The sequence below is a fragment of the Protopterus annectens genome, chromosome 4.part1, assembly GCF_019279795.1.
Source record: "Protopterus annectens isolate FY-2018-M chromosome 4.part1, PAN1.0, whole genome shotgun sequence".
NCBI lineage: Eukaryota > Metazoa > Chordata > Ceratodontiformes > Protopteridae > Protopterus > Protopterus annectens.
This window is the reverse complement of record NC_056734.1, coordinates 525,156,172-525,179,326: the sequence shown is the minus strand read 5'-3', so window position 1 is coordinate 525,179,326 and position 23,155 is coordinate 525,156,172. Positions and strand designations below refer to the sequence as shown.

General features: G+C 43.1%; 1 protein-coding gene across 1 annotated transcript in view; it reads left to right on the top strand.

Moving 5' to 3' along the window:
• The window catches only part of UBXN7 (UBX domain protein 7), a 1,098,848-nt gene that overhangs the window by 919,453 nt on the left and 156,240 nt on the right, over nucleotides 1-23,155 (top strand). Inside the window, exon 10 of the mRNA XM_044070339.1 lies at nucleotides 7,004-7,083. Within this exon, the coding sequence (XP_043926274.1) occupies nucleotides 7,004-7,083 (80 nt within the window). The remainder of the gene's footprint in view (nucleotides 1-7,003; nucleotides 7,084-23,155) is intronic.

Below are 23,155 nucleotides of genomic sequence, written 5' to 3'. Positions count from 1 at the left end.
AGGCCATTCATTTGCCAACCTTCTTTTCTAATCCACAGAACAAAGGGGAAGTTATAATGCACTCCTTGGACATGCCCAGACAACTTAGATTTTACTTGGGCAGGACCAAGCCTCTCAGGAAATCTGAACAGCTGCTAGTTGACTTTGCTGCAGGGGCAGAGGGGAAGGCCATTTCAAAGCAAACCATTTCTAAGTGGATAGGTCATTGCATTCTTTTCTGCTATAAGCACCATGGAAAACCTACCCCACAGGGGATAAGACCCCATTCAACCAGAGCTGCATCTACTTCTACAGCCTTTCTCAGAGGTGTTCCTACCAGGGACATCCTAGAAGCTGCTACCTGGAGTTCTGTACATACTTTCACCAAGCATTACCACTTACCAATTTTTTTCTAAATCCAGAGCTGGTTTTGCCACTGCAGTCTTGCAGGGCCTAATAGCTAGTCCTAATGCTCAATAACTGCCTCCTCCCTTCCTTAGCTTTGGGAATCTATCCAAATGTAATGACTGCAACAGTGAAACACGAAGAACATAGTACAGTTGTGTACACTTACCATAAATGTAGATTGTATTAACTGTTCCAATCCTGGTTACCCTCCTTCCAGCCCCCTGACTTCTACTGGCTATACCTCTCTTCTTGTTTACTATACTTAAGCTTTCTGGTGTATTTGCTTTTTGTTGGAGGTGTAACTTTACATTTAATTGCTTCCCATTATGGGGGCACTTGACATCTGGGGCAAGAAAAACTGATGTAATGGCATCGGCTGCTTGCTTTATACCCCTGACTACCTGACGTCATGAAAGATGAGACCGCAACCGACACAGAACCCAAGACTTTGGTAATCAGGTCGATTGAGGGCTACCTACAAGCAAATAACCCAAATATAATGACTGCGACAGTTAATACACTCAAACATCTACATTTATGGTAAGTGGACACAACTGTATTTCCTGCTACTGCTTTGGCCTCAGAGATGCTGTCACTGGTTCCGTGTGTACCTTTGGCTCCGATGACTTCTTTGTCGGATATGGGAGACTGCTTGGAGCAGGGGCGGTCTGCCTTCGAGGTTATGAGGAGAGTTTTTGACTCCTGCCAAGTATACGGCACAACCTACATCAGATCTTCCTCCCTCTTTGGGCCAATTGTCTTTGTCCTCTCGGGTAACTATTCCACAGGATTGCAGAGACCCCAGGCTCAGGATATCCACCAGGGAACTCTCCCCTAGATTATCCCACTGAGGAGGTCCCTTGGAAGAGGACCTGCAAAAGGAAGCGTCTTGACTCCCCAGAGGAGTCTATTACATCAAATACTGACCTCGATGATGCAGGAGGGTCTCCACGGTCACCTCCTGAAGATGTCTCCTTTGGAGACATTCTCAAAATATTAAAACAGAGAGGTGACTGGCAGTCCACCCCCCCCCGCTTCGGCTGAGGAGTCCGTTTAGCTGAAAGCCTTCGAGTCTCACCCTTCCACCTCTTGGGTGACTCCCCATTCTGACAAGCTTATGGATTTAATCTCCTGGAAGGCATAGCAGGCCCCTGATACCATCGAGCCTACTCCTAGAAGGCCAAACAAATATATTAATGCCCCAAAAGACAAGACTTTTTTGACTAAGGGTGTAGCAGTTGATGCTATGGTTGGGGCGGCAGACACTAAAAAGGAGCGATCTGAAACCAGCTCCTCTATCCATCCTACTAAGAAGGACTCTAGGATGATCGATAGATATGGGAAGTGTGTGTGTTCATCAGCAACCTTTGCCTTTCAGTCTCTGAACTACCTTATCCACTTTAGCAGGCTACAGAGGGACCTGTTAAAGGAACTTAGACTCCCTTCAAGGAGCTGTAGCCAATGCAGTAGCAGATAAGGTTAATGCTCAGCTCGCCACCCTCAGTTCAGCCATAAGCTCTTCCATGAGTCTTGTATCCTATGCAGCAGATGGGATGAGTAAGGCTGCAGGTTGAAGTATTGCTCTTAGGAGAATGGGACCGGATGTGCCTTTGCGATTTCACTGAGCTCTTCAAGTCTTCCTTCGTTAACGGCCCTTTTGATGGCTCTTCTCTGTTTGGGCCTAAAGTGAAAGAAATGCTCACCAGGTGAGAACAAGCAGGCAAGACCTTGTCTGCTGTTGGAGTATGTTTTTCCACACCTACCAGACCCCTCCCCATAGGTCTAAGAGGTAGTGGGAAGATGTGGTTTAGAAAATCGAAGAGGTCTTTCCATGACACACAAGGTGAAAGATCCCCCTGGGCAGAGGGGTAACAACAATGGAAGATCCCGCTGTCGTGGCAGAGGCCGCGCCTGCACAATCTGGGCTCCAGAGAATCTTTAAAACTGGTAAAGTAAAAATAAAATATACCACTGAACACAGCACTTTGCTCATGCTGATGTACTGTCTTATTAAGTAAGTATTAATTCATTTCCCTATTGCATTGATCACATGACTGTTAAGTTTATTTAAGCTTGCATTTGAATTTTAACAGTTACTCTGATGAAGCCCTTGGAGCCACAGGGTGAAGGCGCTTAGTCTTTTTCTGTAATAAAGTTTGTCAAGTGTTACCGATCTGTACAGGTTTGGTGGCGTTTATTTTTATTTTACCAGTTTTGAGTTTCCGCTCTTTTTCTTTGGAGGGCCCTTTCAGGGATCCTGAGGAAGTGCCTGATTGCTCGCCTTTGGAGGCACTCAGGTGGGAGGGGGGGTTTCTCTGCACCTACAAACCCGGCAAAGATAACTACCAACAGATGGATGCAGAACATAATAGCCAGGGGATATATCATTCCCTTCTCTGACCTTGTTCCTCTAAAAAAATCACTTCCAGATGTTCCACCCAGCCAGAGGGAACAAGCAACCTTAGAAATTCGAAAGTTGCTAGAAAGAGTCATCCGAGAAGTCCCCGCAGACCAGATAGCATCCGGAACTTACTCAAGATTCTTTTTAGTTTCAAAGAAAATTGGGGATTGGAGACCCTGGATCTCCGCAGTCTGAGCAAATATGTCCAGAGTGACACTGCAGTCGATACTTCCATTTCTGGCAGAAAGGCAATTGGATGTGTTCCATAGACCTTCAGGATGCATGCTACCATATTCTAATGGACAGATGATCCAGAAGGTTCTTACACTTCTGGCTAGGAGCCAGTCAGTTCCAGTTTTGAGCTATGCCCTTTTGTCTCATTACAGCCCCCAGAGTGTTCACCAAATGCATGGCAGTAGTGGCAACTTACCTGAGAAGCAAAGGATTCTGTGTGTTTCCATATCTGGATGACTGGCTCATTGCCACCCTGACCCAGCATCTTTTGCTTCAGGCCAGGGATTACACACTACAGCTCTGTTCCTCCCTAGGAATTTCAGTAAATTAGGAAAACTCTGCTCTAGAGCCATGCCAGTTCTTGGCATTCATAGGAGCTGAGATAAATACAGCAAGCTTATCAGCAAAACTTCCTCAAGACAGAGTTCACAGCCTACGTTGTCATGTAAGGACACTCATCAGGAAGAAATGGGCTTCTGCAAGCTAGTTTTACATGTCCTAGGGAAATGGCAGGTTCAATTGTTCTAATTCTGCTAGCTCGATTTCACATGAGAATATTCCAGTGGTTACTCTCAACACAATGGTTGTTTCTAGATCTCCCAATGACACACAAGGTTATCATAACCGACTCATGCAAAAAGGACCTTCATTAGTGGCTCAACTCTCCCCTGGTGTCTCAGGAATGACTCTTTATACCTCCTCAGCCTCAAGCTACTGTGACCACAAATGCTTCTCAGGGTGAGGGGGCATTATCTGGGAAAGATTGTTCAAGATACCTGGCAACAACACGAGGCCCATTTGCACATAAATGTTCTAAAGATGAGGGCGGTGTTCTTGGCTTTGCAAGCATTTCAGGATACTATCCCTTTGGGTACGATAGCAATTCAGTCCGACAACATGTCTGTAGTCTGGTACATAAAGAAACAGGGGGGAACCAGATCTTATCCCCTATGTCGAGATGCCCTGAGGGTATGGCAATGGACAGAGGACTCCAACCATTTTCTCATAGCAGCGCACATCCTGGGGAAGTCCAACGTGATTGAAGACAAACTGAGCAGAGCCATTCTATGGCTACATCAGTGGCCCCTCAGTCAGAAAGTTGCAGAAGAGATCTTGTGAAAATGGGGCCAGCCTTGCTGCGATCTCTTTGCTTCACCCATCAATGCTAAATGCAGCAACTACTTTGCCCTGATCCCCCCAGCAGTGGAGTCACCCAGGGATGAACTTGTTCACGATTAGCCCTCATGGCCCCTTTATGCCTTTCCACCAATGCTCTTAATTCCGAAGGTCCTACAAAAAGCAACTAAGTTGGAAACCAAAATAATCCTAATTGCTCCCTCTTAGCCTCGACAGATATGTTTCCCCTTCATTCGGCTTCATATGTGTGAGTGACCATGGACTCTGACCTGGCTCCTAATCTGTCAGAAACGGCCCATCTCAGTCTGAACGGTCTCAAACTAACAGCTTAGCTGCTTCAGTTCCCTTGATAGCCAGATTTCCACTCCTTTCCTCTCCAGTTAAACACATTTTGCTATCTTCCTATAAGACTTCTACTCAAAAATTGTACAAGAGCAAATGGGAAATATTTGTTGCTTGGTCCAGTACAAATCATATAGATCCTTTTCACAGCTCCATTACACTCTATCCTACACTTCTTATCCGAGTTATTCAGTGACGGAGCTGTTGCAGCTACTATTAGGGTACAGTTAGCAGCGATCTCCAATTTTCACGTAGGAGAAAATGGTTTGGCTATCATGTCAAACAGACTAGGTAAAGCATTCCTCGAAGGAACCACCTAACATTCCCCCATATAGAAACCCAGTTCTGCCTTGGGATTTGAATTTCGTGCTGACCAAAATGATCTCACCTCCATTTGAAACGTCTGCTACATGTGAAATTAAATATCTTTCATGGAAAATGCTATTTTTAGTAGCCATTACTTCAGCAAGGAGAATTTCTGAATTGCAGGCCTCGTCTTCCAAGTCTCCATACATAGTTTTTCACAAGGATAGAGTCTCTTTACTCACTAACACTTCCTTTTTACCCAAAGTAGTTTTGGAGAGTAACCTCAATCAGTCTGATTTACCAGTATTCTTTCCAGATTTTCAAAACAAAGGAGAAGTACACATTACATCTTCTAGATGTTCACAGATAGTTAAGTTTCTATTTGCATAGGACATCAGAATTTAGAAAGTCAGATCAACTATTTATTGCCTATTCGGAGGTTAAGAAAGGTCAACTAGTTTCTAAGGTAACATTACCCAATTGGCTCTCACAATGCTTATCTTTCATATACAATTTTAACAACAAGACTATACCTAATCCTATCAAGGTTCATTCCACCAGATCACTGGCCACTTCCACAGCTTTCCAGGCTAGATTAACTCTGGACAGTGTCTGTGCTGCAACAGGTTGGGCTAAACCACATACCTTTATTACTCATTACAAGTTGGATTTGGCCTCTAGCAATAGAGCATCCTTTGGTACTATGGTTCTGAGGAATATTCTGCCATGAGCCACCCAAGACTCAGGTAGCTAAGGATGCGGTCCCATCAGTGAGAAAGACGAGATTGACAGCATCACATGAAGAAGTTGTGTACTCACCATAACGTGCCATGTGTGTTGTCCATCTCGTCCTTTATTCTCACAACCCACCCACCATACCTCCTTCTGGGAGATAGAGTTGTTCTAACTGGATCTTTATAGGACTCTACAGCTTCTGAAAAGATATGGCTTATTGTATGCTTATACAAAATATTTTTTTGTGATATTTTCTCCTGGTCACTGTTAGAGGGCAAACAAGATCTGAGGTAGTAGGGAAGTTGCATTATGGGTAGGGAAAATGCTCATGACCTCGAGCTGATGTAATGGCTGAGATCGATCCGACGGATTGGATCGAACCCATCAGTGAGAGTAAAGGACGAGATGGGCAACACACATGGAAATTTATGATGAGTACATAACTTTTTTCATGGCAGACACTGCCTGTGTTCTGTTTGAGGTTGCTGATGGTCCTCCTTTCTCAGTTGCCTTTGTTGTTTAGTCAGGTTACATTCAAGAACTTCAGCACATGTGGGTTTGTGTGTTTGGTCTTAGTTGTGTGTGTTTGCTTTAGTGTTGTATTGTGTGATACTAACAGCTTGCATGTTGTGTGTATAATAGCTTTGACTCCAATAGCATTTATATAACTACGTCTCTTACACAGTCTTTTTTTTTTTTTTTAGTAAGTAGGTGGTTGTCAGTAAACATAAGAGCGTTGCTGCATTGTCTCATGATACCCATTTCAATAAAGCTGGCCAAAGAGACAGTTGGAAAGTTTTTAAGAAGCAACGTAATTGTAGATGAACTGGTAGAATTACTGGTGCATTACTCATTCCCTCCCTATGTCCCCTGTTTTCTTCTCTACCTGGGCTGGGAGGGGTACCCCAGTCCTTATTCATTTGCCTCTTTCCCCTTCTGTCTTTGCAGGGTCTGTGGGCTGCTATGGTCTGGGTAACCTTGGAAGCCCTATTTCTCTAAGTCTTTGCTCCAGGGAGTGAGCATACATCTCCCTGTGGGTAGGATCCTCAGCACCTTGTTTAGGGTCTAGCAGGGTGGATATCTTGCAATTCTTCAGGTCAAGAAAGCTCTTAATTGGATTGCGTGGATGTCAGTTTTATGCAGTTGATGACCTGATGTCCCTAAGGGTTTAATGTCTGCCCAGCCTGGGGGAAGAAAGGGTGTTATGCACTTAACATCTGGCCAGACATAAGACCTTCTGCAGGTGAAGCCCAGTTAGGAAGGACTGCTGCAGCATTGGTGTGCTCAAGTCTCTAATATTACGTTTTAAGTTCTTGTACAGTTGGATTTACTTATGCTAGTCAGTGCTATACAATTCTTAATTTGTTAACTGCTTAGAAAGGCTAGCTTTTTATGTTTTTCTTTTTCCTGTTCAGTTCTAAAAAAATGCATTTTAATTTATAACTTGTTTGTTTTTTCTAGGACCGAAGGTGAGATTGATGTTGCGCTATCCTGATGGGCAAAGGGAACAGATTTCATTGTTGGCGCAAGCTAATCTAATGGTAAGTCTGCATTTAGATATTGTTGTGCATTAAGTAAAGTGTAATTACTTGGCTTCATGGCATGGAGGGTTAGAGCAAGGTGACCTAAGGTTGATTAGCAGCCCCTGTTCTAATGGAGCCAGAAGGGTAGAATAAGCATTAAGCCTGCTTGCCACTCTGTGGAGCAGGTCAGGAAATGTGCATTTTTCTGGCACATGCACAAAGCAAGATTTATATGATAGAGACTGGAGAAATCCGCCTGTGATGCTTGTTATTAGGTGGGCAGAGCTTGTACTGATAGCTGACATCCCAGTCCTGACACACATTGAAGTTGCACCTGTGGATTGCTAGCTACGTGTGGGCCAGAGTTTAGGGAGAAGAACAGAAAACACCTGATCGTGGTCTCCAATCTGCCCCCACAAGGAGGTGAGAGGAGTTTGGTTGTTAGAATCTTATGTTCAAAAGACAGTGGGCAGATTAAGAAGTACAATACAATTCAGTTTTCTGTGGACTGTGCACATTATATATACACTGTATTTTGATCCTCTCTTAAGAAGGTTGTAAACAAACTTAGACACAAGTGGACCTACCTGACATGTCAACAATGTCAAGTAGCAGTAGTTATAGGATGGGTTTGTATGGATATATGTCCTTGTATGCAAATACATTCCACCTCTTACAGCAACAGTTTCATAATGAACTAACTGCTTGCATGGTCGTAATACTTGTAGTTTCACTTTCAAATGAGTGCAGAAGTCTTAGTGTTCAGCACTTCAGACTTGAGCTTACTGAGTCAGAAAGCGAGAGAGAGAGACTGCAAAATGCAGTTCATAATATTCAGACTCTACTTCTGCATCTGTTCCATGCTGAGTCAATGTTAAAAGTTTCCGTGATCCTCGTGTTTCAACGTATGAACAGCAAAAATGCACAAGCAGTGTCTTCTAGAAGCAGTTTGTCTTTGTTGCCTGATGTCATCTCATTTCACAAGAATTTCTAGAAACCATTACTGTTATGTGAATGTGACCATTTTTCTTTTTAAAAATAATACAACAGAAAAAAATTGAAAAGTAAGCATAGTGAGGTGTTTTTAACATCAGGAAGAAAATAAAATTACTTCCAAATAAAAAAAAAAAAGAAATGCCTTAGTTTCCACTTAAGTTCTTGCAGATGCAGTACAGAGTCAACACTCCGTAGTTAGTTTCTGTAGAGAAATATGGAAATGTGTCCCTTTCTTAAAAACACTCTCTGTTATATAGAGTGCTGTGCAGCATAATTGGCAAAATGCAGTGTAGTTAAAATCTCTTCCATTAAATTGTCAGAGACGTTAATATTTTGCAAATATTCATTAAATTTATGAAGATACTGTAAATGTATCATGCTTAACCTACTCTACTGGGAACAGGAGTGTATGCCTTCATGATACCTTGACGAACGCCAGGGCGGTAAAAATGCATTGCTGTGTATGGTGATTCTGTACTCTGCTGTAAGTTGTGTGTGGATGGTTATGTTAATTTCAAAACTGTGGTAGTTAGTACAGGGGAAGACCCCTCTAACTGAAACGGAACCTTCTCTGACAGGAAAAAATAAAGCAAAATTCAATAAAACAACCAGAGACACACTCATACACAAAAAATAGCCGTTAAAACAGCTTTTGGGTTGAAAAGAGAGAACTACTGACAGGAAAAGAGACTATTAATATAGTACTTAACCCAGCCAATGTTGAGACCACGTCCAAGCTCTGTAAGCGGCAAACGAGATCTGGGGGATTAGTGGTGGTGCATCCTGGGATAAAGATAGCTCAGCCAATTAGAGGCCTCGCTCTATAGCATAAGCGTGCCGAGTCGGAGCCGAGGGATCCGCTCCAAGCCCATCAGTCAGAATGTAGGCGAGATGGATCCCAAACATCTGAAGTTATGGTGAGTACATAACTAAAAGTTTAGAGCAGTGCAATTTAGTCTTCCTGTGAGTGTCCCATTTGAAGTTAGTAAGCCTTTAGTAAGTGTTCTACACTTTGCCCATTTGTTGTACACTGTGAGAAGTAATTTTCCACATTTTGGTTATGGAACATTGAGGTCTAAGGGGGGGTCTTCCTCAAAGTCCTGTTGATGAAGGGGTTATTCTTAATGTATGTCTGTTCCAAGTCCTAAAAATTGTATGCTGAAAAACAGTCATACATGGATCACAAAAAAATACAGCTTTAAAGTGGAAGCCATTATTCAAGGTGACACCACAACTTGAGGCCATAATAATAAATGCCCTTACAAGTTGGTATTAATAAACCTTTTGGCCTAGTAAAGGTAATCAGTTGAATTGCCAGAACTGTTAAGGTAGCAGGCAAAAAAAAAAATTTTGGATGATGTATGCAGGATCTATAGGTGCATCATCTAGTGATGTTTCTCCCTCTTTTGTTGTCTGAGGTAAACATCTTTATTGGATACACAGTTATTTTTACATCTGCAAATGTGATAGTGAACACAGCAGATACTGGCAGTGAGGTTCAAGCTTTCAAGAGGTTTATTTAGAGTGAGCTTCTAGAAGGAATGTTTTGTCAAGTGACATTCAGATTTCCCTTTGTCTAAGCATTAGGATTTTATACATTTTCACATTCGCATTTGTGTTTTGGCTTAAGTCCAAATAGAGGGCAGTGTATCATCATTATAACAATGAACAACAGTGTTAGCAAAACACTGGTCAAACAAAACCCTTCAACGGAAAAAAAAGTGATTTTGCTTTAATGCAGAACAAACATCATCTCATGCGGAGAATAAAAATATATCAACATAGTCAAATTTTAAGACTGAATGCCACAGCTTTCTGGAATTTAAGAGCATTAAAATTTTGTTATCCTAGATAGAACATAGCCTGTCCTCACAATTCACAGCATACCTGTGACATGGAAACAAGGAGATGATGTGCCAGCATGCATTCACAAACAGAAGATATACAATTCTAAACGCACTAAAAAGAAGACTGCATATAGATGCACGTCTTTTTTCCAGTAAACACCACACAGTTGTGCCTGGATTCAATGTAAGTTTGCAGTCTAGGCAAACCCCTGCTCACCAATTCGGCAACACTACAAAATTTTACAGTAAAAACTGTAGGCAGTCAGTTAGCTTTATGTAAATTTGCACCCTATTTCTGGCACTTACTTGGAATGTAGATATCCTCAAAGTAAGCCACAAAACCAGCCAAGGACTCTGGAAGCACATGTTAAATGCATCACTAAACTAACGGCTTTCGGCTTTTCCCGGTTAGGGGTCGCCACAGCTGAACTGTCTGCTAATGATTGGCAGTGGATTTTTACGGTGCCGAGTTGCCAGCCCAAAGCCCAGCCTTCTAAGAAGGCACACTCATTCATGCATGCACCTACCTGCATGTGTTTAAACGTCACTCAACCATGGGGAGGACATGCAGACTCCACACAGAAGGCGCTCCAGCCGAGAATCAAACAGGAGATCCTCTTGCAGTGAGGCAACAAAGCTAACCGCTGTACCACCGCGGCTCCCTAAATGCATCACTGATGTGTCAAAATTAAAGTGCAGTTAAAGATTTTGCATACAACTGGAATTGCAAGTCCTGTAAATATAAAGGAGCTAACTGTGTTGCTGCACCCTTCGAGGAGGGTTGGACCTTGGGCTAGCAACCTGAGTCTGCAAAATCTGTAACTGCTACAGAAACGCACGCTGAAAGGTGCTCATTGCCCAATGCACCACACAGTGCATACACAGGAAAAAGAGAGAGAGAATTGTGTTGTAGCACATTTCTCCATGTGGTTTGGCTGAATTTAAATAACCAAATTTTAGACCATGAATTTGTGAAATTATTGCAGGCAGTTTTGATTACAGTTCAGTCAGTATACATGCTGGTGCAAGTGGCAGATCATAAGCAACAAAACATCTGTGGCAATGTCCATCAACATATTATACTTGATTAGTTTATATTTGGACATAAAGAAATACAGCAGTAGCTCACTCTTGCAGTCTACGCCAGAAAATAAAATAGCATTTGTGGAATATGATTGCTGTACCTTTCACCAAGGATTAACATCCTATGACAAATCCACATTGAAACCTTTGAGAAATCAGACTGATTCCTCTGAGTTGCAATTAAAGGTATAGCTTTGTCATTGAAAACACACGAGAAACTGCCCCAGAATTGGAGGCCTGTTCTGTGCTACATACTTCTGAATGAATTCTCTGATTCAGACAGTTAACAGTATGATATGGTTTGTGTTACATAACTGGAGGCTAATTGTTGGCAAATTCCATTTTTTTTAATTCACTCCTGTAGTAACTGCTGCGTTAACCTTTTAGCCTCTGTACTACCCCCCCCCCCCTCCCATTTATTCCCTGGGAATAAGGGTTGAGTTGGGAGTTGTACTGTCATGCTGTGGAAGATTGTGTTTTTTTCTTAGCAGCCTTGACTCCCCATGCAAGCTCACTAGCATCAAAGGAGTTGCTCTGTTGACAACCCCCAGGAGCCTTACAGAATGCCTGGTCATGGTGGTAGCCCTTTGCAAACCCAAGGAGATTCATGTATATCTTTACCTGGATGACTGTCTAATCCAGGTTTACACCCAAGATCATCTGCAAAAGGCATTAGTTTACACTCTTAAGTTGTTTCCTGAACCCAGTACTCTCCTTGAATTTTATCAAATCCATTCTAAGGCCCTCAGTGACTGTAGTCTTCCTCAGTACAGAGGGGTCATCCCAGCAGAGGGTTTTTCTTTCTTAGTTCCTTTTAGAAATGGCGAGAAAGGACTGTGTCATAGCAAAGAAATTTTTGAGGATGCTTGGGTACCTGGCATCCATTATCCTTATGATTCCAAGACAACACTGTACATGAGGAAGATGTTCATCGTGCATACAGCTGCAGTCATAACAGATGGGTTCTCCTGCCGTCAGGCGGGTCCTCGGTCGGCTGAATTCCAAAGTCTAGGTCCAGCGTCGGTTGTCGTCGCTTCTTCCCTGACGTCAGTGCGACAGGGGTATAAAAGAACCAGCCAACGCCATTTTCTTCAGTCTTTCTTGCCGCGCGGTGCCCGAAGCAGAAGCAGTTTGCAAGTGCCGGTCGGCCAGCTCCTGAAATTACGAAAATTTTGCAACCGAAGTCTTCTTGAAAGCTAAGTACCCCGTTGGGGAAACTTTTCTTGCCTCAGACCGATGACAAAGTTAATAATTGTATTTCATGTGGGAAGCAAATACCGCATAAGGATTTTCATTCCCTCTGTATTCCTTGCTTAGGCCCAGACCATGACGTCTTGGTCTGTCGTTTTTGTGCTACATTCAACAAACGCACCATTAAGCATCGGGCGGAGTTCGCCCAGCATTATTTTGGCAAAAAATTTAACTATATTATGTTGTCGGATACTCCGACTCCAGTTTTGTCTAAAAAACGCAAAGATAAGGACTGACACACGAGGTCCGCGGCCTCTACCGTCACCACACCAAAGCCGACTACAGGTGGTCCGGTTCTCAGCGAGGCGCCTATGCAGCCCCTGACTACTGACGACACTTCATTGGCGGTGTCTTATGTGCCCGAGGTTGCAGGCTCCTCGGCCCACACCCCACACCCCGACTACAGATACTGAAGCCACTCTTGGTGGTGAATCTCAAAATGTAGACAGGTCTGCTTCCTCTCAAGGTGTCTTCAGACCTTCGTCTTCTTATTCCATCAAGGCTTTCACTAAGTCTAAAGCAGCCATGCATTCTAAGAGACAAGCTACACAAGGCCCTTCTCCAGGCCCCATGCCTAAAAAACAGATGCTTAAAATGGCTGAGGATTTAATTACTCTTATGAGGGGTTCTCAACCCCCCCCCCCCCCCGGACAAAAGGCCCAGAGTGGAGGAAGAATCCCACTCCTCTGACCAGGCCTCCATTATATCAGAGCACTCTGATGAACAGGAACATTCTTACTCCCCTTTTGAAGATTCTGATGCAGAGGAGTCCATTCCCTCTGTCTCCCCCCCAGAGGATTACTCATTTGGGGAAACCTTGCATACCTTAAGGGAACACTTCCACTGGGAAGGCCAAGAGTACTCAGATTCCAAGAAAAGGCTTAGGAATTTTCTCTTGCTACCTCAGCACAGGCCCCTGGCTATACCTCCTGTCTTATACATACTAGATGATGTGTACTCGGAGGCCTGCCTTAACCCGGATTCTTTACCTCCAGCCCCAGTCAAGCCTGACAGGTACTACCGGGTTCCTGACTCACCCCAATTTTTATACAAAAGCCATGCGGCTGACCCAAAAACTATTTCACAGGGCCCCAAGGGAATTAAGGCCTCCACTGCTAAAAATCCATTACCTTCCGAGAGAGATTCCAGATCCTTAGAAAGGTGGGGAAAAAAGGTATATACCTCGGCCACCTTAACCATGAGGGCATTAAACTGCCAGTTCCATATGCTAAAGTACCAACAGTTTCTGTTACCACAATTGAGAAGTAAAATGTCACAACCTGAATAACCAGACTTGAAGGAGTTGCAGGATTTGATGCATAGTGCAGAACAAGTAGGTAAACATACCTTGCAATGTGGTTTTGATGCTCTAGAGGCCTCATGTAGAGCTGCTGTTACAGGATCAGTGATACGTAGACATGCCTGGCTCAAGGAACAAACCTTACCAGATCATGTCAAAGCTAAATTACTAGATGCCCCTCTTCAAAAGGATGTATTATTTGGTGTTAAAGCTGAGGAGGTATTAAAGAAAATGGAGGAAAAGGCTAAATCAATGCAAACAGTGAAAGATTTTCTACAGGTACAACCTCCATGTTTCAGTAGAAATTGGCCTTCCAAAAATTGGTCCTTTCCAGCCACAGACAGACCCCAAAGAGGTAGATACAGGCGCCCGAGGGGCAGAGGGCAATCTCAAGGATCGTTTAGAGGCAGACAATGGCAAGCTCCTACACAAAGAGGTGGTGAGGATAGTTCACAGCCATTCAGAAAGCAAGCCCAATTACTTTCCCCTTTGCATGCCAAGCAAGGCTCAAATGGCAGCACCCTTAGGCAGAAAACTGGCATTATTTTAAAAAAATTGGCATATTGTCACAAAAGACAAATGGATCCTGGACATTATAAACAGAGGCTACAGATTCCATTTTCACACCCTTCCAAAAATGAGAGGCATGCCAAACCTGCCACACAATCAAAGGGCAGAGGCACAAAGACAAATTTCAGATCTCATGGACATGAAAGCTATTCAAGAGGTACCTACTCACGAACAAGGTCAAGGTTTTTATTCCAGACTATTCCTGGTACCAAGGAAGAGAAAAGATTGGAGACCTGTTTTGGACCTATCCATCCTAAACACATTTTTCTTGTACCAAAATTCAAGATGCTCACTTTACAGCAGCTTCTTCCCATGCTGGGCAAGGAGTCTTGGCTGGTAACATTGGACCTCAAGGAGGCATACCTGCATGTCCCAATCAGACAAAATTGCAGAAGATACCTCAGATTTCTTGCAGTTTCAACCCATTATCAATTCTCTACATTGCCCTTTGGCTTATCTACTGTGCCCAGAGTATTCACGAAATGCCTGGCATCAGTAATTGCCTACTGCAGACTTCAAGGGATACAAATATACCCCGATTTGGACGACTGCCTGATCCAAGCGGACAGCAAGCACATACTTCTGAAGCATCTGGCTTATGTAATAATGTTGTTGAATTCTCTGGGATACACAGTCAACAAAAAGAAATCAAGGCTAATACCCTCTCAGAAAATAATTTTCCTGGGTGCCAACTTGGACACAAACACCCAGATGGCCTACCTCACGCCAGAGAAGCAGGGGCAACTAACTCAATACTTCAGAACACTAGCAAATTTCACCAGGCTGACTGCAAGGAAAATCCTGCAGGCTCTGGGATTCATGGCATCTTGCATCCTACTAATCCCATGTGCAAAGCTGCATATGAGGAATCTTCAATGGTACCTGAAAAACTTATGGTCTCAACACAGCCACAGTTTGGAAACAATAATACCACTAATTCCATGTCTTCAAAAGGAATTTCTGTGGTGGTTTCAAGCATGCCAAACAAACACAGGTCTCCCATTCTGCAAGCCTCAAGCAAATCAAGTCATCACAACAGACGCCTCGAACTACGCCTGGGGGGCGCACATGACAGCACGGTGCATTCAGGGCAAATGGTCCCAAAAAGAAAAGCACCTTCACATCAATCAAAAGGAAATGCTAGCAGTAATAAATGCTATTATAGCTTTCAAAGGCCTTCTGCATCCAGGTCAACTATTGATAAGGACAGACAACACCACAGTAATGTGGTACATAAACAAACAGGGAGGGAACCCATTCATACCCCCTTTGCAGGCTGGCCATGTCACTTTGGAACATGGCTCTGGACTTACAAATCGAACTTCAAGCACAGTACTTGCCAGGCAAAGAAAACACACTGGCAGACAACCTAAGCAGAAATATGACAGATCCACACGAATGGAAGTTGCATCCTCAAGTTTTTACAGAGATAATTCAAGCATGGGGAAGGCCAGACATAGATCTCTTTGCCTCCCACAAAAATCACCAATTGACAAAATTCTGCTCAAGGACTTTTCATCCAAAGGCCTGGAGAGTGGACGCTCTCTCTTTCAGTTGGACAACAATGACAGTTTATGCCTTCCCACCTCTTCCTCTGCTGCCAAAAGTTCTATTAAAAACCAGAGCAGACAGACCAAAGATGATTCTCATTGCTCCAGACTGGCCAAGACAAGACTGGTACCCACTCCTGAGGAGCCTGACGCATTCCCCACCATGGACCCTATCTCTAATGCCACTTCTTCTGACTCAGCACAGCTTCAAAACACTTCACAGTCAGCCGAAAAGACTCAATCTGGCTGCATGGAAGATTCCCTAACATCACAACAGACCCTACTCTCCAAGGAGGTGCAGGATGTCATTTTGGAGGCCAGAAGGCCGTCTACTAGAAAAGCTTACTCTGCAAAATGGAAACGGTTTTGTGCCTGGAATGAGAAAAAGGGCCAGAATCCTGGAAAACTGAATTTACCTCAAATATTACAGTATCTAGCTGAGCTGCTAAGCAGTGGACTTTCATTCTCCTCCATCAAAATCCATGCCTCAGCCATTTCTGCAGAATACAACACTGATCCACCTTTATTCTCTTGCCCCCTCTTAAGACAGTTCCTCAGAGGGGCTAAGAATATAAAACCCCCAAGGAAACAACCAATTCCTGCTTGGGACCTCAATTTCATTCTAGAAAAGCTGACCTTGCCTCCTTTTGAGCCAGCTGCCTCAACAGATTTGCAATATTTGTCCTGGAAAACAGCTTTCCTTCTGGCTATTACCTCAGCTCGTAGGGTATCGGAACTACAAGCCCTCATGGCTGTGCAGCCTTTTATCATCTTCCATCAGGACAGAGTTTCCTTCCGAACCAACCCGTCCTTTACACTTACCTACCTTTTATCCTAATCCTCAAAACAAAGGGGAGAGGTTACTACATTCCTTGGACATCCACAGACAACTGCATTATTATTTGGACAGAACAAAGCCTTTCAGAAAATCAGAACAGCTCTTTGTGTCCTATGCTATAGGAGCTCAAGGGAAGCCAATTTCCAAACAGACAATCTCAAAATGGATAGCCCACTGCATACGCTTTTGTTACTCTTTTCTTGGAAAAACTGTACCTGCGGGCATCAAATCTCACTCCACAAGGGCCACAGCTACCTCTGCAGCCTTCCTCAGAGGAGTTCCTACCAAAGAGATTTTGGAAGCAGCCACTTGGAGTTCTGTGCGTACCTTCTCCAAGCACTACCACCTACCATTGTACTCCAAAACTAGAGCAGGCTTTGCCACTGCAGTCTTGCAGGGCATCCTGGCTCCTCCTAGTTCCACCTAGTGCCTACCACCCCTTTCTTAGCTTTGGGATTCTACCCATCTGTTATGACTGCAGCTGTATGCACGATGAACATAGTACAGTTTTGTACCTACCATAAATGTAGATGTTCGAGTGCCAATACAGCTGCAGTCCAGGTTTCCCTCCCTCCTTCCCCTCTTGGGACAGGCCTATTGGCTAGCACCTCCTCATACAACCTGATACATTTATGGTGTATTTGCTTGCAACTACTGTATTTTGATTATATGGCATTGCTTTATTACACAAATTTATGTATTGCCTTCCTTCTGGGGGCACCTGACATCTGGGGCAAGAAAAACTGAAGAAAATGGCGTCGGCCGGTTCTTTTATACCCCTGTCGCACTGACATCAGGGAAGAAGTGACGATAACCGATGCCGGACCTAGACTTTGGAATTCGGCCGACCGAGGACCCGCCTGACGGCAACAGAACCCATCTGTTATGACTGCAGCTGTATTAGCACTCGAACATCTACATTTGTGGTAGGTACAAAACTGTACTTTACAGTGGTACCTTAGTCTTTGGCATTAGCACACCCGGTTACTACTTATAATCATTCTCTTACTCCCATTAATTCAGAAAGAGATCATGTGATGTAGCCAGTAGGTACAGAACAACATAGGAGTTCTTTTCAGAAAGGTAAACACTAATCTTCATAGAGTCATAGGTTTTTACTAGGCTAACAACCACTAGGGCTCTTAACAAGCCTAGCTGCATACCCCAAACCATTTGTGTCCCAAGCATCACATGGCGGGGAGAGGCATGTTAGTAGGCAAGTAGTTAAGGATTTATAAGGGGGGTGTTAGGATAATACCTTTTTTTTTACTGACCACCTCTGTCCATAAGGGACATGCGGACTAGACCAGGGGTAAATTTACATTTTCCATTCCAATTGTCAAGGTTTTATGTGGATGGGGAGCCCATGATGCAGGGATCCTTTGGGACAGACATCTGTCTCTCCAGCACGTTCTGTTTATGTCACAAGCAAATTTCTGATCCCTAGATGTGGGGTGCTGTTTGTTTTGTGCATGTGTAACAGATCCATCAGGACTGGGTCTGAGGAAACTTTAAGCCAGACAAAGATCCCCTCTTGGCAGCCTGTAGGAGACTGAATAAAGAGATAGAGCCTTTAGGTGATCAGTGTAAGACAGGGCATTCATGCCATGAATTCTCCTCGTGATAATACTTTGTGGACGCTCCAACTGTTGTTGCAAGTGTCTGGTTAGATGCATACCAAAGGGGGCATCCTATTCAATGATAGGTCTGATGAGGACTGAGTAGAGTGGTATTATAACTTCCTTGGACATGGATGCCATACCCTTGCCTATAAGTTGGGCAACATGGAATGATTTTCTTATCTTAGCTACATGTTGGTCAAAGGCCAGATTCTGTTTACATATATTCTCAGATACCTTACTACTTGGTCTACTCTTAGCGGTGTTTTATGGATGCAATAACTAACTTGTGCTGGCAGTATCCCAAAGGGCATTATAATGCATTTTTGGCATTGAGTTTTAGGCCGTGGCTTTGGCAGCAGTCAGTTGTCTGTGTTAAATCCACTTGCAAGATGTTGGTGTTTTGGGGGAATCTGTAATAGCTCCCAGTTTACAGACATCTGTGAACTTGGTGAGCCAAAGGCCTTTAACATTAGCCTGGACTTCCAAAAAGTAGATGTCAAACAGGAGTGGGGCTAGCATGGAGCTGTGGGGTACTCTACTGATGACCCGTCAGTTGGAGGAGGTAGTCTCACCAATTCTGACTACTTGGGTCCTGTCTGTGAGCCAGCCAGAAATCCAGCAAATTATGTAAGGGTTTGTGTGTAGCTCAGAGAGCTTGTTGACAATACCCAAGTGGGGTATTATATCAAATGCCTTAACCAGGTCAACATGCACAGTAATGCACCCTTTTGTCTTCGTCCATTCACTTGATGACCTTCTCAAAGAATTGTACTAGGTTAAGTAGGCATGGCCTTCCCTTAATGCCAAATTGGGATGGGTCTAGCATCTTAAGTTGCCAATGTCTTTGTCATTTCCATAACAATTTCTTCCATGGTTTTGTGTATTAGACTTGTTAGACTGATGGGTTGTAGTTCCCTGAGTTGGTTGATCGTCCACCATTGTGGAGAGGGATGACTATTGCATTCCGCCGTTTACATGGAACGTAGTCTGTTTCAAGGCTGTAGTTGGAGTGCCTCAAGTGGTCCTGATAAGTCATGATCTGGTGGTGTCTTTTTCATTCATTCTTCAACTGATTGGTTCGGATCCAGGACTTGGACCTGACTCGGCCACTTCTACCAGATCCTTGGATCCAAAACTCTCGAGTTCCTTCCTTTGCCCATAATGCAGCACCAACCTAACATATATCAGATCTCATTTGCCACCGTTCATCTTCAGACGGGGATCCTGTCAGTTATTTTCAGAACAATTGTGAGTTACTTTTAGAAAAACTATATTCCTATACCTAATTTGACTTTCTCCTACACCCCTTGCCATTTTGCTAGTATCCTTTAACTAATTACTGCTTTTAACTGCTAACCTTTTATCTGTACTTGTCTGTGGTACCATTGTTGGTACTCTGTTATAGTAAAACTCTCTCTAACTCAGAGTATCCTTTACAGTACCATTGTTGGTAGTTTTTTCTCTTAAAAAAATAAAAATATATAAGTGTGTGTGTGTGTGTGTATATATATATATATATATATATATGTGTGTGTGTGTAAATATATATATATGTGTGTGTGTGTGTGTGTGTGTGTGTGTGTGTGTGCGTGTGTGTGTGTGTGTGTGTGTGTGTGCGTGTGTGTGTGTATATATTGAGAAAGAATTACATCAGCTAGAAGACAGATTTATAGAGAGAGGGTATGGGAGGAGAGAGTTTCTTTCCATTACCTCGAGTACGGGGTTCTCAAAGGAGAAAGAAGGGGAAACACACTTTTCCAGACAAGGTCAAGTTTGTGAGGAAAAGAGCAGGAAGGATAACCTGCTAAGAATTCCCATTACGTATGCTAGTATTGTTAGATTACTGCAGAATATCTACCATAGGAACTGGAATATACTATGTTCTGATGACCGAGTTAAAACTCTGGTAGGGACCACCCCTCAATATGCCTATAAGAACAAGAAATCCCTTAAGAGACTCTTATGTGGCCCCAGGTATAAGCAAGTAATAGATGTTCAACCTGCCACTGCTGTATATGGGACGAAACCCTGTAACTCCTGCAACTATTGTCAATATATTGACAAGAGAGAGCATTTTAAACATCCATACACTGGAAAGACTACCTATTTCAGACTTACAGCTGATTGTAATACCACTAACGTTGTGTACCTAGCTTTCTGTACTATATGTTGTTCATTCTATGTGGGCATGACCACAAGAAGGTTTTGTGATAGGATTAGGGAACACATATGTGACATAAACAGAGGGGCAGGAACTAATGCCCTGGCTAGGCATGTTCTAGTATCAGGGATAACACACAACTTTCAATTCATGGTAATTGAGAAAGTTCAGCTAGGATGCAGAGGTGGTGCAATTAGGAATTTTGTAGAGACTAAAGAGCTTGAATGGTTTATTAGGATGCATGCTAACATGGGCAAAGGCCTGAATGATAACGTTTGTATTAAACCGGTTTTGGTTAATAAGCCACTACTCAGATAAAGTCTCTGTGTATGCACTTTTATGTATTTTTATTCATTTTAATGTTTTATTAGTTGCAATGTCTCTATCTAGTGCTGCTCCTTTAAATCAGTGGCTATTAAGCTAATTGTTTATTGGGAACGGACACTAATACGCTGCTGCTGTTTTTAAAAATCCCTGTGGAGTTTGAGTTGTCTGATGAAGTAGCTCTGGCTATGAAAGCGCTCACCATTTTTGCACTGTGGATTAAACTTTGGAGCTTTATTTGATACTATCTGCTGTGGTCTGGTGTTTCCTATATGTTTCTGCAAATACTAGTTGTTTGGGAACCCAGTCTGCTCATACCACTTTTGTATTTTACTTCTTTGTGGTGTGGAGACATGGCAGAAGGTACTTTTGAGGTACCTGTTATGGAGCATCTCTCAGAGCTGAATAGCTGTGACAAACATGGACTGAGGAATCTATCTTATTTAAGGACAAGGACAGTCCACTATTAACATTTCATCCTGTATCGACAACCCAACGAATGAGACTGTATGATCTGAGGTCACTGAGAAGAGACTTAAATAAACTTGAGAATGATACACGAAAATTGGAAAGACTACGTATGCAGAGATTTCACTTAGAAGCATGCTTAAATCTTCGTATTGTGCCTCGGGGTTAAGAGTTTTAAATATGCCAACGTATGGAAATATATATAGAGACTTACTTGTACAGTGGCAACAGATGCATTTGGAAACAAGCTACAACTACAAGAAACTACTGATAAGATTTTTTAAACCAGAGGAGGATCAGTTGGCAGATCACATAGACAAACAGCAAATGGAATTATATGAAAAGTACCCCTCTGCATTATTAGACATTAAGGAAGAACACATGATTGAAACTATTAATGCATAGGAACAATTGTTGAGCTACAAAAAGAAGATCCAAAGGGATAACAAAGATTTTTCAGCTGGACGGATGTTCGCCTGGCTAAGAGAACAAAACAACAATAATTCAAGTTTGTTTGCATGTAGGAACTCAGTGTGTTGTCTTTCGGCTTTTCCCGGTTAGGGGTCGCCACAGCAGAACTCCGGTCCACTAATGATTGGCAATAGATTTTACATGCCGAGTTGCCGGCCCTGACGCACAACCTTCAACGAAGGTACACCCATTCACGCATGTCTCCACACAGAAGACGCTCTAGCTGAGAATCGAACAGGACAACATCTTACTGTGAGGCGACAATACTACCACAGCACCACCACCGCAGTCATGTAGGAACTCAGTAAGAACTGATAATACTATATCGGACATGGCTTCATCCAGTTCCACCTTAAATATGAATACAGCGCATGTAACCGGGAACAAGGAAGCTCCCCCTTGTGTTCAGATTAGCCAGCCTAGGACAGTCGGTGCAGATGTCATAGCCTCACCATCAGGCGGAAGTAGAGCACGTAGGAAAGAGACCCCACATATTTCGAACTGCAATGAAAAAATGAACGAGCAGCCCAGAGAGGACAGAGAATACTTGATGATGCCATACCCCATTCGTACACCAAATTTTCAGCAATGGAGTCAGGACAGAGGCTGCTTGAAGTGGAAAACGTCAACAGAAGAGGAGAATGCCCTCACAATCAAAAGGATGTGGCAAACGAAAAAAGAACAATAATTTGGAATATCTCTAGTCGCAGTTTAAGCAAAGATGAACAATCTCTTCTTAGTAAAGGCAGAAGTTTTATACCAGCTAGCTGTATGACGATTGCAGAGAACATCATTGAACTGAAGACATTTACTAGAAACTTAATGTTGAAAATGCATTTTCAGGATGGAAATGTAAGTAATAAAAGCATTAATCTGTTTAGAAAGGCCAGCGGTTATGTACCTATAACTGTGGGAGTCATTGAAGCATTTGAGAGTGCTTGTATTAATGATATTTATTCATTGTATGACAGTAGGAGCCATATGTTTTGTGAACTTGAACTGTGATGAAAGGTCAGCACTTGAAACAGTTTGTAAGGATCATACAATTTGTTTTAGACCAGCTGATAAAGGGGGATCACTTGTTATCATGGATTACATGTTCTACAGGGAATTATGTTTACTATGTTAAATAATGAAGAAGGGTGGCCAAGGTGGTGCATCTGTTAGCGTTGCCGCCTCACAGCAAGAGGTTCTCCAGTTCAATCCTCAGCTGGGGTGCCTTCTGTGTGGAGTCTGCATGTCCTCCCTATAGTCATGTAGGTTTCCTCCAGGTGCTCTGGTTTCCTCCCACATCCCAAAGACATGCTGTAGGTGGATTGGACACTCTAAATTGGCCCTAGGTGTGTGTCTTCAGTGGAAGGTTGAGCGCCGGGCTGGCAACTCGACACCGTAAAACTCCACTGCCAATCATGAGCGGACAGGTGATCCGCTGTGGCGACCCCTAACCAGGAAAAGCTGAAAGAAGAAGATTATGTTAAATAAGAAGTATATGATAGAATAGAGCAAATACAGGTTGTCAATTGTGTTTGTAGAATACGCAATGATTTATTTGAATGTATGCAATGCAGCCATATCACCATGGAGTTGTATAATTATTTCCTGGTAGATG